The sequence below is a fragment of the Homarus americanus genome, unplaced genomic scaffold (genome assembly GCF_018991925.1).
Source record: "Homarus americanus isolate GMGI-L3 unplaced genomic scaffold, GMGI_Hamer_2.0 scaffold19318, whole genome shotgun sequence".
NCBI classification, from domain to species: Eukaryota; Metazoa; Arthropoda; class Malacostraca; order Decapoda; family Nephropidae; genus Homarus; species Homarus americanus.
In genome coordinates, this window is record NW_024732238.1 from 5,959,551 (window position 1) to 5,986,234 (window position 26,684).

The 26,684-nt window shown below is 37.4% G+C and overlaps 1 protein-coding gene and 1 non-coding gene across 11 annotated transcripts in view; one reads left to right on the forward strand and one right to left on the reverse strand.

Moving 5' to 3' along the window:
• LOC121868389 (calcineurin subunit B type 2) overlaps positions 1-24,720 on the reverse strand; it is a 36,416-nt gene extending 11,696 nt beyond the window's left edge. Inside the window, exons 1-5 of one of the 10 annotated variants that reach the window (XM_042368963.1) lie at positions 24,626-24,720; positions 18,653-18,709; positions 9,890-9,929; positions 9,047-9,058; positions 4,910-4,936 (exon numbers count right to left, since the gene is read on the reverse strand). In XM_042368963.1, the coding sequence (XP_042224897.1) occupies positions 4,910-4,936; positions 9,047-9,058; positions 9,890-9,929; positions 18,653-18,670 (97 nt within the window). In that variant the 5' untranslated portion in view covers positions 18,671-18,709; positions 24,626-24,720. Of the gene's footprint in view, positions 1-4,909; positions 4,937-9,046; positions 9,059-9,889; positions 9,930-12,008; positions 12,292-18,652; positions 18,710-24,625 lie in introns of those variants that run through there. The other 9 variants (XM_042368964.1, XM_042368967.1, XM_042368965.1 and 6 more) reach the window with 9 other exon arrangements.
• Positions 16,870-16,942, forward strand: Trnaf-gaa. Its single transcript has one exon. It is a non-coding gene; the product is annotated as a tRNA-Phe (tRNA).
• Positions 24,721-26,684: the final 1,964 nt, after the last annotated feature.

Genomic DNA, 26,684 nt, shown 5'->3' on the forward strand with positions numbered 1-26,684 from the left:
TTGTCCATAGTTTATAAGAATATTGACAGAATATCAATAGTCACTAACAAATACCTGTGTAGGAAAACTTGTCATGAGGGACATCCATATCAAGCAGTTCACATTAAAACACAAAAAGGCCAAGTGTTGATGGACAGACAACAGAATACAGTAACTCTAGTGTGGGAGGCAATCCAAATGTTAACTTTCACTACAACTTCTCACTGGAAACGACAACACTAAATGCCATACAACCAGGCTACCACAAGTGATTAAGAAGTTGCATTGACAAATGGATCATAATGCACAATGGACATAAAAAAATCACTTTGCCTTTGGCTGGGTGAACTAATATACAAAGTACTGAACTGTAATTGTATCATGTACTTTATATTCTTTAGACTCAAGATCTAATTTGAATCCAAAGCTCCTAATACATCGCAAATGCCAAGTACTGTATACCCCATGGTAATAACAATATCCAAAATACCAATATGGCTGCCAAGCAAACAAACTAAAATTATGGATTCATATCCTGGCTTGTTCAGCAATTAAGCACATTGCCTTGACCCACAAAACATACTATTTCCATATTTGAATTGCTTACGATTTTCTTAATCCTTTCTATCACTACTCAACCAAAAACTTTACATCCTATACTCAAGGAAATTTAACTTGTTACTGATAAATGTGTATCTTTTTTGTAAGGCAGTACAATACTATTGCTGCATCCATCCATTCACTGAATATACTGTACCTTCTATCCATAATCTAATACACAGGGCAGGTGTATATCCAGTAATACCTCCACCTCTCACTTATTGTTTATCTTAATTAAAAGATGCAATTCAATCTCTACACCTTGAGTTTTTGTCCTATCTCATCCTGCTGAACATGCTTCATCTACTACACATACTTCATCTACCACCTCACACAAGTAACCCACTACATAACTCACGTCATCATACCTAATTTCCAAACCCATTTCATAATTGTTTTTTTTAATTCTTGGAACCTTTAAACTACTATACAATACTGTACTGTAGTTCTTTTTGCCTAACTACTGTACCTTATCATTTCTTCACCACTGCAAAAGTCTGTACTGTTCCTTGTCAAGAGCAACTAGACAGTGATGCTTAATATATCCTTAAAGTTAAGCTAATAATGATTACCACTTGCCAGTCACAATCTCACCAAAATGTGGCAATTTTAATTATTATATAATGATGATGATGACAGCCAAAATAATCCATTAATGTACTGGTCCATGATCTGAAGAATCCCATATAATCCAATTGTTTCATCATATACTGTACTTTACTTTAAAGGAAAAATCAATGCAGCAAGGAAAGATATTAACTATTATAAACACTGGTCCCTCACTTTACCAAATATAAGAAAACAAAATACTTGTGGTGGTGTCTATTACTGGTCAATAATAAGCCGTTAACAAATGTACAGTGAATCCTCCATATAACAGACTTTCTTCTCCGTGTAGTTAGTTAAACAGAGGTTTCACTGTATGAAACTCTAAGAGTGGTAAGAGTATCGCTGTGTACTTCGCTCTAAGTGCTGTTTGTGATGTGTATGTTATGGTGTGAATCATCCTTGGTGATTTCTGTTGGTTGTCAATTTGTTGCATTTGCTTCAAGTCCCTTGAATACTGTATGGCAGCATGAGATAGATCTCAGGTTAGCCAAGAAGACCCTTTTGTCTAGCAGCCATTTTGCTGCCCAAAGCCAAGAGCATGTCAATCAGGACATGTGATTGGTTGGCAGCTACATCAAGTCATATTAAACAAATCAGACTTGACCATGCACAGTGATTTGCAACATACTGTAGTTCATAAGTGTACCATATAGCACACTGTAAGCCTGTATCCATTATCTACTTAATCAGTATCTAAAATTGAAGTGACTGAAGGTCAAGCTTAGTGCATTATTATAGGTACTGTGGAACATAAACAATACTGTACTGTACTGTACTGGTGCTGACAAAGACAAGCACTGATTCTACATAAATGAAAGCTATTATTTTTTTTTTTTGGCTAAACTTCTGTATACAGTAGTACACTATCAGTGTCAATGCAGGAATGACATTTTATAATATCAATGCTGAAGAGAGGATGGCTAATTCCCTTCAAGGAACAAAGAGAAACTAGTGTAATACCCATTCTTTTACTTTATCATATACTGAATTGTAGTTGTACTGTATAATATTGTCTTGACACTAAGTGGAGCACATTACCAAAATTAGATGTGTGAGAGCCTGGAATACCCGATACAATAATCATATTCTACCACAACTTTGTCAGCAGCTGTTAATAAACTTGAGTCATATTGCACTCTGAGATCATTTGGTGGCAAGATTCATCACTAAATCATAGATGATACAGCGCTAACAAATAAAAAAAGATCTTCATTGATGGCAACAGTAATCTATGCCAGGCCTATGGTATTCCATTCACCCAATGTATAAGAAACATCACTAATTTCATCTTAATAATATTAGAAATGCAATACTGTACCAAAATTAATATGGCTTATAAGTACTGTAGTATATCATTATGCAATTTAACCAAGCTCACCCTGTCCTAACTCACATAACATTGATAAAACTACTTTTATTTAGTTAACAATTAAATTTAATGTTATGCAATAACTTTAGTGTCGTCTCCTCCACAAACCATAAGCTACCAATTCCCTCTAATGAAAATGTACGCACGCACGCACACTACAGTAGGTGTTGTATATTGTGCTCCCAGCTCAAGCCACATCTAAATTAGACAGTAATGTGCAGATATACTCATAAAATCAGCTGTCCAAGGATGTCATGTATTTGCAGTAAGAAATTGGAACATTGTAAAGTCAATTTCTTAAAAGAGAAAGCAGTATTGTACAGTACTTCCAATTTTTTCTTCCACTAAACTTTTAACACAATAATGTAATCATAAAAATACTAACAAAGGAAAAATGACATTCCAACAGTTTTTCTCACCATGAAAGGCAGATATAGTTGCCATACAGTGCTCATGAATATTCATTACATGTTGTTACTCTCTGACCCAACATGTATATTTCAGGCTAAGTGTTCTGAGATAAAGAATGTATTGTGATAATTTCTATTGATTTTTCCCTATTAGGTTATAGTATAGGATTAAGCCTTAGTTAGATCATGGATTTTGGGCTACACTCAGTAAATTTACAATCACTAATTGCACTGAAATGCATTGAGCAACATTTAGTGACAAGTGATGACTTCTATGTATAGCCCCCAACTATGACTACATATCTTGGGCTGACCTAAGAAAATTACTGGGCATGAGGTCTTCATATCCAAAATGGTACGTTTTGTTAAAAAAAAATATGTATTCACTGTCTTGTATAAGAAACATGCTAACTCTTGGAGATGTGTTAAACTGCATGCCTTACACTGAGAGGTGTATCAAACACTTAGTCAGCATTTAATACAAATTTAGCAAAGACTGGGAATGTATGCAATAAGAATGTCAAAATTACCCCTGTTATAAAAGATGACAATTAGACTGGTATTTTGCATCATAAACATTATTTTTTATCAAACTTAAAACTCATCAGTGTGTTGATAAGATACAATAAGGAACTATTGTCAAGCTTTAAAATATAAATTTTATAAGTTAATTTGAAAGGTCCTCCATGAAGCTACACCATGAAATTTCAGAGAACATCAAATCTGTATGTTATTCAGAGCTTCAAAATTTAAATTAACCTGAAAGTACACTAACATAAATCTCTTATACCAATCTAAATGTTTTAATCTTTGTAGAGGCCAAAGAGAAGAAAATATCCAGATTAGAAGAAAAGGCAAAAGACCTGACAGAATGGACCATAACCTGCTTGCACACAGTTTGAACTTAGGAAGTAGAGATGGCATTTGGTCCTTACTTGATCACTGCACAGCCTGGGCCCAAACTGTCACCCCATCATAAACAAAAGCATAACCACTTTATTACTGACCCAAAGCATGGCTGTACAAACATCAAGTAGAGAAGTGAAATAGAGATTAAACCAATCTTTCCACACACACGTCAGTTGCAGTATGTGTGTGTACTCGCCTTGAAATGTAAAGGTCAAAGACAAAATGTAAGTCTTACTGACAGATTCAGGTTTAAAGGTATTTCATTTTCAAGAGCTACTGACTGTAGCAAAGCAAAAATAAAACTACAAGTTCAGTAAAAACTGATAAAGCAACTAGTAGTGAGGGTTCCAGGACAGTCACTTTAATCTGCATGGGTTCTGAAGGTTGTCGTGATTTTGAAAAGAATAAAGGACAAGACTGGTTATTATATTAATCCTGCAGCTTCAATAAGACTCACTTTCAGAGAAAGTCACGGCCTCTTTGGAACACTGACTAGGACAATACAAGAAACCACTTTTTTTATGAAAAGGCTGGTTTACATTAATGCTATCTAGTTAAAAAATCACTTGAGGTAACACACTAGAGTCACCTGCACTACATGAAGTTATGGCAGTTACTCCAACCATTTCATATTCTGCTAATTCCAATATTGCTACAAGTGCCATCACTCTACAACACTTAAGACTTAACAGTCCAAGACCACAGTGCCATCAAGAGACTTTTCTTCAGAGGTAATTTTAGTAAAAAAAGGAACACACAGTCTAGAAAACCCACGTGAAACAAGAAACTGACAAAAGTTCAAGTGTACACACATACTCCTAACTTGAAGATTACAGAAAGAAGACCAGCAGCTTCAAGAAAATAAGAGAAGATTTATAGGGAGAATTATTAAATAAATAAAAGGCCTTGTCTGAGCAGGAAAAAATGCATAAAATACTGCTGAGCAGGTAACCCACAAGCCAATAGGAGACTCCCTTGTCTCAGTGCCATCAAGAGCATTCCATTCCCAAGTTCAAAAAAAGACAACACTTACACATTTGGAAGCCGTAGTCAGAGGACGCTGCAAGGAACAAAACACAACCATTGAGTGACAGCCAAGAGCCATACGCACCATCAATACCGCACGATAATTGAACCACCGCCGGGAGTCAGCTCGGATAAATTCCTCACAATCCAGTACAGTGAAAAGTACATTAATTGTTTGACTCTGTACTTTAAATGTTAGGAGGCTGTTAACATAAGCAATAATGCTAAAAAAAAATATCAAATATTATCAGCATACATAATTTTAACATTTCAACTAAGGGTTTACAGTAAAAATCCCAATATTTGAATCTCCAAGTGATGAGTTTACAAATTCTGATATCTCACACACACACACAAGCTTTCCCTTCATTTGTAGTAATTCATTCACCTTGTTTCCCTCATCACTTAACATCAACAGCAGGTCCTTCCCCCAAACTACTCCTCAGCCACACACACACTTCTACTTTCTGGGTGTCCTCCCCTCTCACTTCCTGTGTGTCTTCACCCCATCTTTACATTCTTTCTTGGCTTCTTTCTCTCTCTCCTAATATCCACTTATGACTAAAACATTCTTTGTACTGTATCAATCTTTTGTGACTTGTAATTTATAAAATTATGAATATTGTAAGCATGTCATCTTGAGTCAGGATATTAAACACTGTTGCCAAAAATGTAAATGGGGTACAGTAATTTTAATCAACGATAAATTAATTTCATTATTTGAACAGTGTGGCACAGTACACTGATTTTATGGGTACCGATGGTACCAAAGAAAATGCGATTCGTTGTTGGTATCAGAATTTTCAGCGTGCTGGTGAAGGTACCAACCCCAATACAGTTTACTGTACTGTATTATTGTATATTGTGCGATAACAGTATAAAAAATACTGGATGAAGAGTATTATATCATTCCATTGCTGATAATAACAAAAAGACCCATGCAAATTCTTTCTAATTATCTAATGATTTTTGAAGTTTGAAGAAAATATGGTTATAACTGGTCTACTACAGTAGAATGTCAATTTACTCCCGCCATCTTTGTTCCAGTGTACATCTAGTGAGTCAACAAACAAAACATATTATACAAACATAGAACACTGACAACATCAATTTCTGCCAACTACAGTACAAAGAATCCATTTAGTTGTGTTCCTGTAACTGGTGCATCTCCAGGAATTAGCACTGACATTTATTTCTTATGACTTGTAAAATCTCACTTCATGTGAATTTTTATGGACTCTTTGAAATGCTGTACAGTATATCAAGGTCCTTTTCTTGTTTCCTCAATTTCCTTTCACTAACTTCAAGTCATATTCACATTTCACTCTTTCATGTTTGATGTCTTCACTCATCAGCACCTCACACTAAGCAACACAATTGAACAGCAGTAAAAAGCTGCAGGTGATCAAACTGGACATCAATCTCTCATCCAAACAATAACTGCCTATTGCATTCATTCATGAGTTACGCTCTTCTGAAGAATAAGAGTGTCTTTATTTCGCCTTTTTTTTCCCAAGCAGAAAACTAAGTTTACTATGCAGAGTATTAGTGAGTGTAGCAGAAGGTATTGGAGTCTTATACCATTCTCACAAAGTCATTGAGAAATCTTTACTGGCAAATGACTGCCAAAAATTTATCCAAAATTGGGATTTTTTCTGTACATTACCCACAAGTCAAAGCTGACAATGAACTACACAATATATTCAAATTTGATACAGTAAATGGTAAGAGTACAAGTATATGACAATAGGAATTTAAAATAGTACTGTACTACAGTACTGCATTAATCAAAATTTTAGCTTTGATAAGTTAAATTAAAACCTTAGTTATCTACAATAATTAAAGGATTACTTTACTGTAAGAAGCTAATGTATAATTTTCAAGGTTGTGCCATAATCAGGAAGAAGAGAAATACTGTATGAGTAAAAGATGTTTAAGTCAGTAAATATAAAAGGTTTGCACAATAATCACTGGACCAATCTCACGCATAAATCCAGACTGTACTGTATATTTAATTATGTCAGAACTCATCCAGTACAAAAGAATATATATACGTAGTGCATCTCAACTCTCACAGTTCTATATGTTCAAGCAACAACTATTCTAAACTGCAGTTCCCATCCTTCCCTATATATTTAGGCTTTACTAAACTTTGGCCTCCATAACTAGTTACTGTCTTTATAAACACACTCGAGCTGCCCCCCTGGTGGTGGTATGCTCTAGTATGGCATCTTGGCAACACACATCACATTTGGTGCGCTGCTTGAACGGGGGAGGGGTCGTCGTGATCACATGGCTACCAGGTACTTCGCAACAACTTCACGTGGCTTTGGAAAAGCTACACACAGGCACGGATCAAAATTAAAAACTTAATAAAGCAGCAAATGTCACTTGTAATAATAAATACACAAAAAACTGCATGAAAATAAAAACTCTGGCTACTATGAAAATCATTTGCATGTGTCATTGCAAAGAATCCTGGTACTTGTGTCCAACAATCCTGGAAGCAATCCTGTAAATGGCATATATACTGTCCTTAGCAGCATACAGTACTGTAAAACTTGGCTGTATAGAAGCACCAAACTGTAAAGGACCTAGCTCATCCAACTGTCATACTCCTGGTATATAGACTTGGCAGTAACAAATTCACATTTACATGCTCCTGGTGTATTTAATCAAGCTCCTATTGGTTGGTTATGCAAGATATTTTTAATTTATGTTTACACAAAAGAATTATTGAAAAAAACATCTTTACTGTAATTTTAGCACCAGCTTTACAAAGAAAACGTTTGTACCATATCTTTGGCACTTCATACAACATTTGTATTACAGGTATCAAATCATGCCTTAAGTCCTAATCTCTCTCATGTTATATGTCTTTTGATGTTGGTTCAATAACTATTTGTATGACTTATTTGCATGAAATGATAAACATTTCTAGGTTTAATTTAGTATTTGTATAAGAAAACATGCAAAACTTATACAACAATTAGATTAATAATAAACATTGCTACAGGCACACGGCCTAGATCATGGGAAGGGACAACAAATGTACTTAAAAAAGTGTAAAATTGAAGATTCATCAAAAGATTCAAATTTATAATTTCAGTGTTTTAGAGGCCTTGACATATCTTAGATATCATTACAATCTTTTCTGATGCATTACAGAACTCTACATTCTTGCAGATTATGTCTAAGACTGTGAGGTGCTGAGCTACGAGGCCCCTAACTGTGATGATAGTGACTCATGACGTTTTCTTCCTCTAGTCAACATGTAAACATGACTCTTTTACCAACCTCAACAGTTGTAAAAGGTGTCTGGTTTCATATTTACTATGGCTAGCCTCTGATTAGCTCTTCAAATACTGCTCATTTCCTATGGACCATGAGCATGTATTTGAAAGATAACCAAGGTTATCAATCACATTTGGTCATTAAGAAGGCAATTGAGACACACCCAGTGGCCTTGTTATTAAGTAACCATTCATTATGACCTATAACCTGTTCTGTAGATAAAATCAGCCATAATGGAGGCATACTTTAGGCTCAACACCACTCAGTGTATCAAAATCACAGGTGTTGTAAAACTTGATTTAAGGAAAGCTTCAGATGGTGCGTCGAGTTTTCCATATCTGTAACTCTGGGAGAGAGAAAGTAAAAACTTATATCCAACTATACTTAGGAGTTCCAAAGGAGCGCAATTAAGAATGGGAAGAGGTGATTCAATTAATTTCTTCTACAGACTCACCACCACACTAGGCCTATGTACATCCATGCTCTGCCTCAGCTAAGGGTCAGGCCCACATTCTGAGAGAACACTATAACAACCTCTAAAGTTACTGGGAATGACAAATTATCAACTCAAGCAGTTTATCAGAATCTGGGCCAAAGGCTACTCGGTTATCCTTAAAGCATCCATGTATCTGGGACCCATTTAATATAAATTGCTTTAGTTTCAATACATTCCAATTGTCTACAACTTCTTATTTATACTGTACTACCATTCTATCACTACATAAAAGGCCCTAAAGTTGCTTTCTAGCTCAAACTCAGAAAGCAAACGTACACTCTAATACCTATACATAGCAAATACCTATACATAGCAAATACCTATACATAGCAATTACTAGAAATGGATACGTACATTGATCTGTCCCTATTTATTCATCCGTGGTAGCATAGGAATAATATTATAAATCTGCAATATCCTATACAGTACATGGGGACACATATAAGTTTTCAACAATAATTCCAAAATATTCTGTATTCATATTTAATCTAGTCAAAGGTCCCATAACTTCACACACTTGACTTTAAATTTAGATATTCTTACTAGGATAATTCAAAAAATGCTGAATATGACTTGAGTTAGTAAAAAAAATAAATAAAGGTATTAGTGCCACTACAAAAACACTGGCATCCCACTCATAAAAATGGAAAATATCTAATGCATATAAACATGAAGTTAATAGAGCTGAGATGCATAACTACACTTGAAAAAAGACGGGCAAAAAAAATATATATATACCCTGTAATTAAAAAATTCCAGCAATTTTTGCTAATCAGCAGTAAAATGTGGAACAATTCATGGACTAAAATAGGTCAAGTCTGGCACTTAATGCTCAGGCCAATGCAACTAATGCAATTCCTAGGATCAATGTGAAATGGTTAATGCTTAAGCCAGTGCCATTAACACAACTCCAATGCAAGCAGATAATCAGCAAAATTGTCATGTATACTGCTCTCTACAGCATGATACAGCAGGCTAACAGTGAACCCCAGGTATTGCTGACTATTTACACTGATGTCATTCTAATGACAGAGGCCTAAGTCTTTCTCAACAGTGAGTTAAAATACTGTACTGTTTTAAGTCAGCCATAATTATGTCCATATATTGTAATACCACAATCTACATGATCATGTGTTATCACTGAGCCTAGTCACAACACTCAAAACAGGAAGACACTTGTTAGCAACAGGTACTTACAGTTGGAGCACATCTCCATTGGTAGTGAAGCTTCGTTACCCTGCAAGTGGAAAAAAAATTTATTCACTGTTTATAGAGAAATACATACTGTACCACTGCGAGGAACTGAGATAATGTTGTACAGTGCTTCAAAAATACTGACTGGGAGGAAAATTATATCCTTGCAATATGTATCATGCCTTGCTATCCACCAACTCAAGGTCTCACGTGACTTAAAATATCACTCCATATCCTACATTCTGTACGGGTATATTGCATTAGTTTTATCATAATGACAACTGGGTGGGGGAAAAGGTGCTAAATGCCTTAAACTCAAAAGCATGTCATTCCACTAGCATATAAAGTGAATACATGTAGAGTGTATTAGTTTTTTGCATCGAAGAGGTGTGACCAGAAAGATGTGTTAGACTCTGGTACATGATTGACAAAATTGCTTAGGTCAAGGATTTCCAAGAACTCAGAAGGAAATGGTTTCAGAGATGGGGTGTCGAGCCAATAATTGAAGTCACCACAGATCAATCATTGCCCGTTCTAGCCTGAGAAAGTCTCAAGAAACGAGGCAAACTGATCCATGAACTCTTATCTGTACCTGAGTGACCAGAACGATAAAAAGCAATTTTAATAATTTGGAGATGATGATTTATTAATGCTTTCATAAATTCAAAGGATGAAAAACACAGTCACTGCCAATCAGTCTAATGAGCAGGACCACAGAACAGAACAGTGCCACTCTGCCACCTGGAGCTCCTGCAGCAGGTCTGGGAACATGAACAAGAGAATGTGTCTTGGGATGAGCACTACAAATAATGTTGATGTCTGATTCATACAACCACATTTCAGTTACACACAGGATATTAATGGTTAACTTATAAAAGTATGAAATGCATGAAAGTTTACCCCCCAATTTTTTTTTTAAGTATTTAAGAGAAAATCTTTAAAACTAATTAATATTATAAAATACAGTATCTTGCAAAACAAGATCACAAAATTCACATCTCGGCACCTTTCATAACATTCAAACAGACAACGAGCATTAATGTACTGTGCTCAGGTACTGTACAATCCCTCCACTTGTATATTAAAGTCTATGTATGGTTATTATATAGGACTAACCCGCCAGGGCTGCATAGTGCCGATGCGGCCGTATCATCTCATGTCCAGAAAATTACTCAAATTTCAACATATCATAGTAAGTTCTTTCTTTTAATATACCGGGGAAGTTAGGTTAGGTAGGTTTGTTTGGTCTGGTTGGTTAGGTCTGTTCTTCATACCCACAAATGTTATGTAGCGTTTATTTTAAAAATATCAATTTTTTAACATATTTCCACAAACCACAACAGTGTCCACTAAAATATAACAATGAAAATCCGGCGTTTTTATAATTGTTTTCAATCGATTTTGCTCGCAGGTTAGTCCTATATAATTACCCCATGTATAATAAAATTTTCAAAATAACATGTGAAGTTTGATACAGAAGACAAGTGCAGTGGTTCTGACAAGTGATTCAACTGTTACACAAATTTTTACACCACACCTCCACTAATCTCAAGAAGGCCAAATTCTCTTATGAAAAAATCGAAAGTCCAGCAATTGTGAGAAATTTCTCAGGCATGTTGAATTTCTTATTAGTCATCTCCCTAAACATTTCATTCAGTAAGTTTTAAATGCAAATCAAAAGTGCTGGTTCAGAAGGTTAAAGATATTCCATCACAACAAGTATTTCAGTTTCCTAACATATTTTTCCCGGCGTCAAATACCAAAATATTTATACCTCGCCTTGAAATGAAGTGCCATTTCACAATATGAAAAATGAAAGTGAAATATAATACATAAGAATGAAAAACTCCCCTATGCACATAAGTGAGTATATGTGGAGTCAAGTTACTATGTGTTTCATAATATCAAAAAGGAGGTTTGTCATTAGCACATCATAAGAGCGAAATAAAACAGGTGATCTCCCTGTCATTGATTTCTGTGCCACCAGTGCTCCTGCCCACCACAAAACGAAAACAATCTCTTCTTCGCCTTATCACACCCTCACTACAATGTCAATACATTATAAACAGCATCCAAATGACAGCCAGTGTATGTGTGCATACTACACCTTCATAAAACTTACCATTTTATTAGATTTTAGGAGTTAAACGATGAAAAGAAAAAACAATGACGACGAGCTCTCTCCTCTCCCTGCTGGTTCTCTCGTGACACTCCAATTGTGGTTAGACACTTTGTAGATGCCTTTTTTTCTGTTCTATTTCTTAAGACAAAACAACAAATACCATTTATAAATTACAAAATAAAATAATGCAATGAATCCAAATAATTTAAAAATACTCCAAAGTATGCAGTATAAGTGTATGTAATCAGGATAAGAGGGGAAGTGCCAAAATGACTTCTGTTAGTAAAGATATCTGAGCACAGACGAAGGTGTGGCCGAGTGTGCGCTGTGAGGGGCTAAATCAAGCACCAGTGTTGCCACATCTGCCCGGGGCAGCGGGCTAGCACAGGCGCACAACACTCGCTAAAACAAAACTTATTATGTAGGAGAGACAACTCTAGTATATTCTTGTCATACTCCTCCCACACTAGTCAAAATATGCTACACGTCCAAGATTATTGAAAGGGATGAACGGTATTAGAAACACGCCGTTGTGTCGATCCTTTAACATATTGATGAAAACTGACAACTACCGGAGGAAAGGAAAACTACAAAGATAAATTTATTATTCAAGAAGGGGGGTCGGAAAATGGCCAGTAATTATACACGTAAGAGTCACACAAGCAAGATTATGACAAGTATTTTAAAGGATCATACCGCGAGTCATATGATGAACAATAACCCATTCATAGAAACACAAAAAGGGCTTTATAGGCGATAGATCCACTGACTTCGAATTGCTGAAAATTACAGAAATAATGTACTTGAATAGGACATAAGATGTAACATATTGTCTTAAAGAAAGTATGCGACAAAGTGATAAAGTTCCTCGTCGGCATTCACAGCGCATGCTTGCCGTACTCTCCTGCTCTGGTATTACTGGAGGATCAAGCGAGTTTGTGGATCTCATGTTCCTTGCTTGTTAGCAGACAGAATTAATGTAAATGGATACTAATCCGACTAGACTCCAGTACTAAGTGGCATCTCAAGTGCGTGCTACGTTGCTACGTCCGGTACTATTCGTCATACATACACAGTACGGTACATCAATAACACGGGTGATTGCACTTTTTCTCTGGACAACAATTATGATGTGGTGCTACTATAGCTTGCGGTCTACAAAGATATCTTTAATCTAAGCTAACCTTCAACTTTTTCACTTCATGGCTAAGCACCTTACAGCTAACATAACCTAATATAACTTTACCTAACCCCCCCCCCCCCAAGATAGCGTAAATGTTTAATTCACCAAGTAAAATAAACTCGGTGCCTATACTCTTCAGCACTGGGTGGATTAAGATGTGAATAGTTACTGAGCCCTGGCTGTACATTTGTCAGGTGGGACTATCTGAATAATTATAAAGTAGATGTGCAGGTTTACCTGTTTGAAGACGATAGGTCCATGGGATCGGGAGAGAGAATTCAAATCTTTGGAGTGCTGAAGCTACAGATATACAGCCAGGCAAGCAAGGGGCAGATCAACATATTTTGACTTTCTTTAATTTGAGGTAAATTTCTGCAGAATATAATGATGATGATGATGATATAATTTATCTGCTAATAGTAATTAACCTGCAGGAAAGTTACAGTTTTAATGCAAACTATGCTGGCAGTAACTCCTCGCAAACCTCTCTGTTAAATATCATTAAATAAGGCTCATGTAAGTTAACAATGAGTTACACCAGGATAAACTGTTATACAACCTGTAATTATCTTTTTCAGCTTTCACCCACATAAAGTCTTACATACACAGGTGTACTTTGTGTGTGTGTGTCAATTAATCAGCCATGTCAGCAGATTCAGCACAGTCAACTCTACGGACGTGTACCAGTAATTGTCTCCGAACGTATGGTGGGTGAGTGCGTTAAGGCTGTCATCTGTCTGCATTAAACTTGTCGGTGTGTGTTGGTGGCAGAACGGAAAAAGCAACATTGTTCATACTTTACACATATTTACCATGATTACCCTCAGATATTTCTTGCTTTTTAGAGTCAATTGTTCGAAGGTCAAGGTTACAGACATGAAAAAGGCAATACGTGGCATTAATTTGTACCCAGCTCAAATGTAGTTAAGTAATGTTAGTTGTCACTGGCTCTCTATTGTAGTACTATTACTAATATTGCCCAGTATCCTTGAGGAGCGGTTTAGAAGTTCATAGTTGGCACAATATTGTTTTTGGCATGTGTGTGTGTGTGTGTGTGTAAAGGAAGATGTTAATAGTGTGTATATGGTCCTTGAGATCAGTGTCATGCCAACAGTGAATCTCCGGACTGACCATTGAAAGTTAAAGTGGGTTCCATAGGCATGATTACCCATCAGAAATTGTGTGGATGTTATAATCGCCCAGTACATTAATTATTAGTACACGGATACAGCACACTATACAAAGTCCTCAGGACGCAAGAAGGCCTTCACCTCTCCATCCGTAAGTTAGGTATTCATTCAAACCTGAGTGAACTGGAAGTGCCACTGGATGGAGCCAGCGACCCTTAAGAATAATTTTTACATACATAATATACGTAGCTACCGTACCAGCACAGAGCATTAGGGTCACTGCCCGACACTGTGTGTGTATGTGTGTGGCACTGTGACTGTCATTTTGTCTTTGATATTGCTTGTGTTAAGTTATCGTCCTCAAAGGGTTAAAAACTCACTTCCACTGCAAACCTGACATCCGTTTGCACTGACATCTATTGATCATTTAGGGAGAAATTTACAGATACACAGTGAATAATAACGATATTGACATGTGTGAGCCAAGTGAGAGCCGAGACATACAGTACAGGTAATGAGTGGCACCCGAAAAGTGATGTGTATTTATCTCGTTATTTATAACATTTCGTATCATCTGTATTACAACATGCTACACATATACGTCTTTATTTGCACTTATCTGTATTTACATCTGTGCTCACATGTGTATACTCACACCTGTCTGTATTTACACCTGGCTCTGTGGTAAAAGACCAAGATGAGGGGCTCCCGGGATTGAACAGGAACCTCTCGATCTGCAGTCGAATGCTCTGCCACTGAGCTACTGTACATAATGTCTCTTGCACCACAACACTTGCTGCTGCTGACGGAGGTGTGGCTGGCTTAAAACCTCTGCCCAGACCCGGGAACCTTTAGATCTTCAGTCTAACGCTCTCCCAACTGATCTATCTAGGACTTTTTTTTACTGTTTTATTGCTGGTATTATTCTCTTTGTGTATGATTGGCTGTATATCTCTGTTTGTCTGTCTGCTTGTGTAGTTATGGTTTTATTTATTTGCATGGCAGTGTCTGTCTGTATGTGTTTGCATGGTTGCATATCTGCAAGACTGAATGATTTTGTGTATGACTGTATTTTATGTCTACCTGTCACCTGTGTTTGTCTGTGGTCATGACCGTGTCTGTCTGTCACTCCAGTCTGTTTGTATTATGAATAACTGTCTGTTTATCTGTATGTATTCCTGTCTCGGTGTCTGCGAGCCAGTATGTTTGTTTGTCTGTTTCTATCTCTCTTGTCTTCATTTATCTCTCACTCACTCACTCTCTCTCTCTCTCTCTCTCACTAGAGGGGAGGTGGTGGGTGAGGCAGCCATCTAACCACTCGTTTCCCTTGCTCACTAGGTCACGCTCGGTCACTGTCTGTCTGTTTCGCTTCTTGTTGATGTGTTGCTCTTTCTTGTTTTATATTTATTTACATCTATATAAACTCAGAGAGATATATTTAACTATGCAGATAGACAGCTATACACAGACAGCTATACAGACAGCTATACAGAAAGACAACTATACACAGACAGACAGCTATACACAGTCAAACACACTGACGGACAATCATAAACAGACAGAAATCCAAACACACTGACAGACAGCCATAAACACAGACAGAGAGCCATACATAGGCAATCATACACAGCCAGAAAGAGGTGTATCAAAGCATCTCAAGGGGCACTACTCAGTCGAGTGTCCTTACTTGGAGCTGGCGGACGCTCGCCCCACAAGGGGTCACAACTCAAGATTGAAGAAGCTGCAAATCCAGAAAACTGTGAGGGCAAACTTTTTCGGAGTGAGAGATGTGAACTCTTGGAACAGTCTGCCACAAAGTGTTGTGACGGCACCGAGTGTGAGTTCTTTCAAGACAAGACTTGACCAACACTGGAGCAAGTAGGTGCGGGTGATCTAGGTGTATATATATATATATATATATATATATATATATATATATATATATATATATATATATATATATATATATATATGTAGGTATCATGTGTGTGTATATATATATATATATATATATATATATATATATATATATATATATATATATATATATATATATATAATAAATAAAATAAATAAACATTAAAGTGATAACCGTGGCAACATTATGAGATGTTCTTATTACCACCATGCTATTGTACTATTCCAGATGATACTAAATGTTTAGATAATACTTCCTTGAGATAAATGTAGAGTATATATCAGGTGCCTCAAAGAGAGCTCAGGTTCTCAACTGGCTCAGCCATGTTAATATTGTTATTATTATCCACTCTGTATCTGTATTTTTCTGGCTAAATAAACTGTTTCAATTCAATTCAATTCAGTACCTGCCAACAGTGCGTAACAGAGAGCCAGTGCATGACTAGAACTTGCCAACATTGCGTGACAGAGAAGTGACCGATCGCCCAAGCGGCTAACGAGCAGATCAGTGGTGAAGAGGATAAAAGTAAAATTAAACAAACGTCCATACACAAAAGCAGACTGAGTCATATACACAGACAGGCAGCCAATCATACAAAGAAAAAACGTCAGCAATATTTGAATAAAAAGTGCATAGATAGCTCAGTTGGGAGAGCGTTAGACTGAAGATCTTAAGGTCCCCGGTTCGATCCCGGATCAGGGCAGAGGTTTTAAGCCAGCCACACTTCCGTCAGCAGCAGCAAGTGTTGTGGTGCAAGAGACATTATGTAGCACTCGGGGTTGTGGCTCAGAGGTAGAGTATTAGACTGCACGTCGAAGAGATCCCGGGTTTAATCCCGGGCGCCCCCTCACCTTACTATTTTACTACAGAGCCAAGTGTAAACTGACAAGTGTAAATACAGACAGTTGTAAGTACAGGTAGATACATACACCTAGTAGTTCAGAGACTCGTATTGACAAAGGTGTTTACGGTGAACATTTCTAGTAACTGGTTAACATAAGCTAACTTAATTATCATAAGAATTACACCTGAGACTGTCGTAAGGATAGTCTGAAAATTGGGTCGAAACTCTACCTTAGATAATTATGTTCACTTAGCAACAGGTAAATTAAGTTAGGTTAATATCTAGGTCACCATATGGGAATTATTATACCTGTATTTCAGAAATAAATATACGGCATATTTCTATTGATACCTCTGAATATATATATTTTTTTATCTTGAGTAATATCAGTCACCTCTTCCCATCTTGTAATACATTTTCTGTCGACTTTTGTTTTGGCAACACTGATTTCGTTTGTTTGTAAACATAGTCAACTGCGTGTTTGTCTCTGGATTTGTATGTGAGGATAAATACATAAGTGTTAGTGTGTGTTTACGTGTGAGTTAGTCTCCATGAGGACGTATGGCTGCATGTCAATTTTTATGTACAATATATGTAAATAACGTGTTTGTTTAACTAGTCACATAAAATATGTAAAGGTGCGTGTGTGTATGCATGTGTGTGTGTGTGTGTATATATGTTTGCGTATGTATGTGTCTCTGGGCATATGCGTTCATGCTACCTACCGTTAGTGGACATATGTATTTTACTATGTGAGTTGACATATTTCGTAACCTAAGGCCAGGCCACTAAGACTGAATGACCAGCCCAACTAAGACTGAATGGCCAGGCGAACTAAGACTGAATGGCCAGCCCAACTAAGACTGAATAGCCAGGCCAACTAAGACTGAATGGCCAAGCCAACTAAGATTGAGTGACCAGGCCAATTAAGAAGAAATATTCACAGAGACTGAATGGTCAGGCCAATTAAGGCTGAAACCAGGCCAATTGAGACTCATGATAACTAAGGACAAATAAGACTGAACGGCCAAAGTCAACTAAGACTGACTGCTCTGGCTGGCTAAAACTGAACGACCACACACCGCTATACTATAGGGTGATTCAGCAAAGAGTACATTAAATTGAAGGATGAAATCCTTGGATAATTCTAAACCACAATGTCTCTATGGTAAAATGTCAGTTTCTGCATATGCCCACGTGTTTGTGACAGGTGCAAGCAAATTAAATATAATCCAGGCATTCTGGAACGCGTCAGACAATCGACGGTACGACGTGTACAGGCCTGCATTGAGGCAGAAAGGGGCAACTTTGAACATTTCCTTTAGGTTGTAACAAAGAGGGGTCACACTGTAGAAACCTGTGAATAAATGGTTACAAAAACCTACGGGGGTTTCACTTCAAATTCACTCTCATTAATACAACATTTTAAATGTATTGTAACATGGAAACTATGCGGAATCTGACATTTTACCAAAGGGACATTGTGGTTTAGAATTATCCAAGGATTTCTTCCTCCAATCTAATGTACTCTTTGCTGAATCACCCTGTACTGCTGGCTGGCTGGCTTACCTTCTTCGGGCGCGGCATCGTGACGCTGTTGGTTCGATTCTCTCTTATAACCTCCTTCTGAAATGTTCATTAACATGTAACTTCTTCATCATACAAGATAACAGCGAGTGTGTTTTGTTGTGTTGTGTGTGGTGAGAGATGTGGTAGCCGTGGTGAGAGGTGTGGGAGGCGCGGGCTCATGACAATCTGGAGGAATGTGTAGCATGGTGAGGCTGCTTGACAGGTGAGGGCAAAATTAGCTGTGGCTGGCACCGTGTTTCGCCCCCCACCACCCACCCCCCATCGAGTTCATCTCTCTCTCCGACTTGCTAATTGAATTTTTATATTTCACCTTGAACCAACAGCTTTCAATTTCTTAGAGTATTAATTTTGGATTAGGAAATGTTAAACAGGTACAGCAGTTGCATTTCTACGTTTACAGTTCACGAGGAATGTTGGTTGTATAGTCCATCGTGAGACCGCGCCCTACGTGAATTAAACATTAGTATCTTGCGGTCTGCTAAAGACGATGTGCACTGTACACTGAACCCCACCAGTGTACTTGTCTACTGCATCAAGGTTACTGAATACTGTAACACGCTTTACTGGGTTACCTAAACGCATGTACTGTACACACCATCAATGGGCCCAAGTTTTTGAAGGTTTTCTCAAGTTAACTTTACATTCTGTTTATTATTATTTGTAAGTCTTACATTACTTATGTATATTCTGAAGTAATATGAACTTGTGTAAGGATTTTATTGAATATTTACCTATCTCTCTATTAATCTAAGATTCTAAGGTGTGGAATAAAGCTGCCTCACTGTTGGACAGTTTGTTGATAGGAAATTCAAAGAAAATCGTGTATGGGTAAGGGGTAACTACAGAAAAATTAGTCCGTCGGTTGTACACTCCAGATATGGTAACTCCGGTCACCCCACTCTCTCTCTCCATTCCTAAATCAATATCTTCCATTTCACTTGGGCATTTTAGAGTTATATAAGCGTAATAACTACTCTTAAGCAGCTTTTTCATGATACTGTCGGTGTATTGCCAAGATGTAAGGAAGGTGTTATGCAGGTTTTCTCCGGCTACACCTGTTTCCTCCTGTTCTAACACTGGTTAGGTGAAGTTAGGTTAAGGTGGTTACCCATGTCAGGAAGAGCAAACTGTGACAGTCAAGTTCATACAGTATATACCTAACCCGAGTGAAGCCGGGCAAATTTGCAAGTGATTCTATATAAGGCATAGCATCTTTGTTTGTGTGGATATTTGCTATGCACAGCTACTGTTTTGAAGATATAGATCCAGTGTGTACGACCACAGTCTTTACGAGAGCTGAAATAAGGTATGATTACTTTTTCATATATATTTAATTTTCGTTTCGACCATCGAAGCGTAATATATTAATAACTAAGATAAATGTACACAAATGCCATATCTTGAAATGCACATTACGTAACAACGGGTGTACATTCATCCAAACACAAGTAATTCAAGGATAACGCGAACAGCTGCTTTTTTGGTCAGAACTAATGTTTACACTTTTCCTGCCACAACTGCCTGTACTTGTCACGAGTGACATTTTTGGCACGAAACCCACTATACCGGCTGCTGTGACACCTTACCACCCGCCAACTTTTGAATGAATCTTTTTAGTTAGTACCCGGAGTCCGAATTCTTAAAATATCACATGATAATTTTGAACTTAACTGAGGATAGGAAAAAGCCTCAAGTAAAGATTCATTCTCAGTTTGTTGCCGTTGCTTTAGTGAACGGGTGAGATGCGCTCTGACGTCACCAGTCTCGGGAAAAGAAAATAATGTACAAATTTTACAATCTGAACCCAACCTCTTTATTTTTAGAAGGGATGGTTTTTGTCCTTGGTTGAATCGACTTTTTGTTTACCACGGATCGTATACCTACGCTGTCTAGCTTCATGCTGAATACATTTTTTATATTTTACTTAATTAATATATACCTACTAGAGGTATTGAGTGAAATAATTTAACATTAACTAATACAGTAGCATTCGTAGTTGACTTAGAATTTACTAGTATTACTAGTTGCTGGGATAGCAGTGTGAGGAAGAGGGATGAGATGTATCGTGTGAGTGGTGAGGGGAGTGGGAAGTGAAAGGGAAGAGAGGTACCATAAGGTGAGAGGGAGAGAAAATGTTGGAGAGGAGAGGGAGAGGGGAAGAGAATGCAGGATAGTGGGGGGAAGAGGGAGAGTAAATGTAAGTGAGGGAGAGGGAAGTGAGTGGGAGGATAAGTAACGTGTGAGAGTTAGAGATGATGGGGGTGGAAGTGGGTGACCAAAATACCTGTTGGAGGGCGATCCACTTGGCTCTCATTAATTTACACCTGTAGGGGGAAGGGTGCGAGGGAGGGAGAGCAGCACGGTCAGAATCAGGGTCACTATCCTCCCGATGAAAAGTGGCTCTCTCTCTCTCTCTCATCGACTACGACACAAATTTTATATCGAAATTGACACATACACACAGTTAAAGAGTCAAGGAATTGACCCAGAAAGGCCATCATAGATTTAGGTATTAGATTGTCTTCTACTTCATATTATTATTATTATGATTGTTATTATTATTATGATTGTTATTATTATTATTATTATTATTATTATTATTATTATTATTATTATTATTATTATACTCTTTTCTCGTAACAGACGCACCGACACTCCCGACACTTGGCGAAGATGACAAAGGGGGATGAAATACTTTACGCTTATTTTCACCCCTTCACCTCGGGGACGCCACTTTTAATATTGCATTTGGCTAACGCTGGAGACGACTTTATTCAGCATAGAGGGGACCCCGTGCATAAGTGGTTAAAGATGCTATGTCGAAATAAATAAATAAACATGACATCCTTTCTCGGCGGAGGCACACAATAACACAAATAAATTATAAGTTATGGTAATAATGACCCAACCTAACCTAACACAACTTAGTGATTTAGCTTATACCTGAATTTCCCGAGAGATTTATTTGAATTTAGACAAAAACTTTTCAAATATGTAAAATCGCCCAGAAAATCATAATTAATAATAAAAAAATATATAACAACTAAAGTCTTGAAGTATGTACACAATCAGTTCATATATTAGCCTACTACTATTTTTATGCATTTATGTGCTTTAACTAGGCTACTGAGGTCTTTAAACACTCACAAAGTTAGTTACGTAATTCTGTGCTGGTATTGTAACGCTTATTCTAGGTTAGCAAATATATTAGTCCTCAACACTTATAAAGAAAAATAGGTATAGTCAATATTACGAATATAGTAACTGATATCAAATACTGATAACCTGCCAATCTGAGTGCGGCAGACACGAGGGGTCACGCGCAGTATTGACTATCCTGTCTTACCTAGGGATACGGGACCTAGCTGTGATGATTTTGTTCCTTTTAATGACAAGAAATTCCTTATTGGGAAACTATCACACCAAACTAAATCTAGTTTTACCCTTTCCTATTAAATTTAAACCTAACCTAATTAATCCTAAACTACCCTAACTAAACCTAACCAAAACTGATTTAGCTAAAAACTAAGCTATCCTAAACCTAACCTAATCTAAATGTAACCCTAACTAAACCTAAAATTACCCCAAATATAACCCAACCTAACTCGAGTTCAATATTACTTAACATAAACCAACGACCCCGGAGCAGTTTTAATTAATGGCGAAAACATAAACCAAGCAAACCAAACTTACACTAACCTGAAGGGCCTATAGGCTAGTTTCCGTTGGACCGGTCCGTGATAATCTTGCCTACACTGCAATTTGCCAGCAAGAACGACGGACACATGGCCATTGCATAAGTTGATCTTGGACTTAGGCCAGATGAGCTAAACACAGAAACAAGACTGCATCACTTCAGTAGTCTGTAAACAAGTAATAACTTCCTCGTATCTCAGATCAGCTACACTTTCCTGGGGAAGTTTCTGTTAATTTCGCTTGTCACAGTATTTTCTACCTGGGGGTAATGCCTGCCCTCAATGATTCGTTTATGATTTGTTTTCAATAATATATTGGCCTATTTTTCATGTTTTAATGTGTGATAAAAAATCAAGCAAATACAAATAAAATAAAAAACACTAGTTACATGCGTTCATTAAAATAAAATAGTTTACAGGCTATTATTAGAGTTTTCAGCTACTAAAATAGAAATAAACTATTTTAGGGAGTTACTAAAAACACCTCGACTTGCTTGAACCAGAAAATGTTTACTAAGTTTGGCAATCTTTTGACTTCAAAATTGTTTCACTTCACAATTTTCTACTAAATTCCTGTAATGATTTAACTGAAAAGAGTCGATAGGTGAAACGAATGAACCTAGGTGAATCAAACTCATCCTAAACAAACGGTCTTAGGTTAGGTTTTGTCAGGTCAGGTTATGTTTACTTTACTTGGGGTATGTTTGGTTAAGCGAGGTTTGGTGGGTTAGCTTAGGTTAAGTTTAGTATACTTATATTAGGTTTGGTTTAGTCTGTTCATGTTTAATTATGTTAGGTTTATTTAGGTTCGGTTAGGGTTAGGTAATAAAGGTTAAGTTGTTCGAATCATTGGCTGTCCTATAATAAACAAGCGTAATTTTTTCTTCAACCGATGTTATTTTGTTGACTATTAATTTGATAGCGAGATTTATCCAATGAAACGCCAGAGCAGGAGTGGGAAACTGTTTACATCCTGCTGGAGGTGACAAATGCACTGAACAATACCCGTTTATTCTCTCAGGCAGGTTATCTCCTTGTCTACAAGACCTCCTGGGAGGGTCTTAACACGACTCTTGCGTGTAAACGTGTCACTCAAGGTGCATACACGATGGTCCAAACTGGCACCTTCCTCGTCCTTCTCTCTCTCTCGTTCATTGTATAATTCAGTTAATAACTTCATTATAATTCAGCAAGAGAAGCGGCGAGGAGAGAGGAGATATAAGTTGGGAGAAAGAGAGATACGTCCGTCAAATATCCAGTGAAATACATAACTGCGACAGTTGATATCCTCGCAGTCTGCGAGATATCAAGTCAACTACACATCAATAACTTAGTTAGTCAGACTTTCAAGAACCCCAACAAAGAACTGGGTGCATTTTTCGAAATATAAATCACTATACCCACATCTGCATCGACGAGGAAAGCCGTATTAAACACCTATGAACTTAGACTAGGTAAATGACATTTTTCCTCCGTAACGTCCTTACTACAAGTAACAAATGCTCTTCCAAATCATATATAAACAATCGCACATTTTTTCTGTATTTAATGGAAAACAAATAACATCCTTTGCTGATAAATAATAATAAAAAATTAGAATACCTTCGCACTACACTACCACTTATGCCACCGTGAAACAAAGGACTCGCCAACAAGTGACGATGTATACCTGCTAAATATTTTAAGCTTGTCTCCTCACTCAATGGCGCCTGATAAATATTAGTTTGAAACTGAACCTCAACACAGTGAGATATAATGTACCGTATATTTAAAGTAATGTAATTTATAATGGTCGTAGAATTTATGTGTGTGCATTATTATTATCATATGCCTCTAGATATTATTATTATTATCTTTTGTGCTTCAATATCTTGCCTGTTATATATTTTAATTTCTTGTTAACTTTCCACAAATATATTCATTAAATATTTTGTTTATTGATTTACAAATTTATTTAGTTATTCATTTTTCTTTTGCACGACAAATTCTAGATTACTAGTGTAATTACTACCCTAGAATACGTGCTTAAAGACATTAATTGTTGAAGCACAGTAATACAACATAACATTATCAACCCTTTCACTGCGAGGCCAAAAAAATGGACCAGCTGAAGACTCTCCACCCCAGCCTGACCTACCCAATACCTGTATGACCCCATGACCTGCCTGACCTACCCACTACCTGTACGACCCATGACCTGCCTGATCTACTCACTACCTGTATGACCCATGACCTACCCACTACCTGTATGTCCTACCTTAAAGCAGTGGTAGGAGGGGTTGGGTGAGGAGGGTGATATCGCCAACACCACCAAGATCACCCAGTTCTAAGAACCTTCACCTTCGGGGCACAAGAGCCAACTGCCGCATGCGCTCACCATACCCCAGCCACATGCCCTGCTTACCCTCACCACCACCGACACACCCCATACATACATACATACATACACACACACACACACACACACACACACCTTTATAACCTCTTAATTATTTAATATATCTTTCACACTACAACACCTTGAAAGTACATATATTTTTTCCTAAATTTTCGGATAATCTCAAAATATATTACTGTACCCTGTATGTGTTTGTTGATTCGAATAATTCGGTCAAAATATTGGATTTATTTTTATTTGTCTTCTCTATTATTATTTTATGGGTTGTTTTGGTTTGGGTGTTGGTAATGGTGTTATCACGGTGTGTGTGTGTGTGTGTGTGTGTGTGTGTGTGTGTGTGTGTGTGTGTGTGTGTGTGTGTGTGTGTGTGTGTGTGTGTGTGTGTCCCCAAGAACGTCATTCAACCCCAGCAACAGGGTCGCCCTCCCAGCTCTCAGGGTTCATCATTAAACAGCGTCACGGTTAACGAAACTCAACAGAAGAAACGAGTAGATATTTATCCCTCTAAACATATACCCATATGTAAACATCTACCCATATAATCATCTACCCATATAATCGTCTACCCATATAATCATCTACCCATATAATCATCTACCCATATAATCGTCTACCCATATAATCATCTATTCATATAAACATCTACCCATATAATCATCTACCCATATAAACATCTAAACATCAGGACGTTGCACCTCACCTCTTAAGAATAAGACTAAATTCTCAGAGGTTATTACGAGGTCAAGATGTCGTCAAGATTGCACCAAGACTGTACCCATAACTAAGTGCATTCTCTCATTACCAGATAATATAAGTGGGGAGGAAGGGAGGGAGGGATAATCAATATTTCGATTTTTGTGCATTGGAAGAAAGATGATTTACAATTATCTCTCTCTCTCTCTCTCTCTCTCTCTCTCTCTCTCAGAAAAATAAAGTTGGTGGTGGTACTTGTACTGTACAGTATATTGTAGTGTCAACAAAGGCGGAAATGGGGAGGGTATAATGGGGAGGATCCTTGGGGAGGGTATATATGCTGCCTGGGGGATGGGGGGTATATGCTGCTTGGGGGATATGCTATGGGAAGGGTACATACACTGCTTGGGGGATGTATGGGGAGGGTGCATGGGATGGATTGAGGCTTGGGGTGGGGGGCAATAGGTGTGAGTTGACAGGTCTGGCAATGCTTGGGCACCTACTTGGCACTGTCTCCCAGGGTGACACACCTCTGGCAACAACCTCACCCACTGTATATATATATATATATATATATATATATATATATATATGTATATATGTGTGTGTGTGTGTGTGTGTGTGTGCTTATATATTTATTTGTTTTCACATGAAACTCAAATACTTAAAACCACTATTATTTTTGCCTGTGGCAGTTGTTTACAACTAAGATTAAAAACAGCAATTGATAATAGACTAAAAGATTTAAACCATGTGAAGATACGATCACTTTCTCTCTCTCTGTAAACAGGCTTAAGTTTAGATGGCACCCTGTCATAACATGAACTATGACACACCACCTGCAAGTATACACAGAAAAGACACTTCAAATAACTAGTGTGGAGACGTTCACTGACGTGAGTGACAGTGAAGCCGTCACCTCCAGCAGGAGGGAGGTGTAATGTGACTGATCGAGTGAAGGACTTGGTCTCCTGCTGTTTAATGATGAAGACGGTGATGCCTTCTTCAGGAGACAGCTCAGAGCATTTGGGACAGTGAAGTTACAAAGCACAACTCTCTTCTTCCTCATATCCTATTGAAGGGATAGAGAGAGAAAGAAAAAAGAAGAGAGACAAGCCAGGTCCTCACTGAAGGTGTCAGTGGTGCCAATTATAATCTGAAGAGGAGATAATTGTAAAACTACAAATAGCTAACTAGAGAAGCACAGGTCTTCCCATGCCAACAC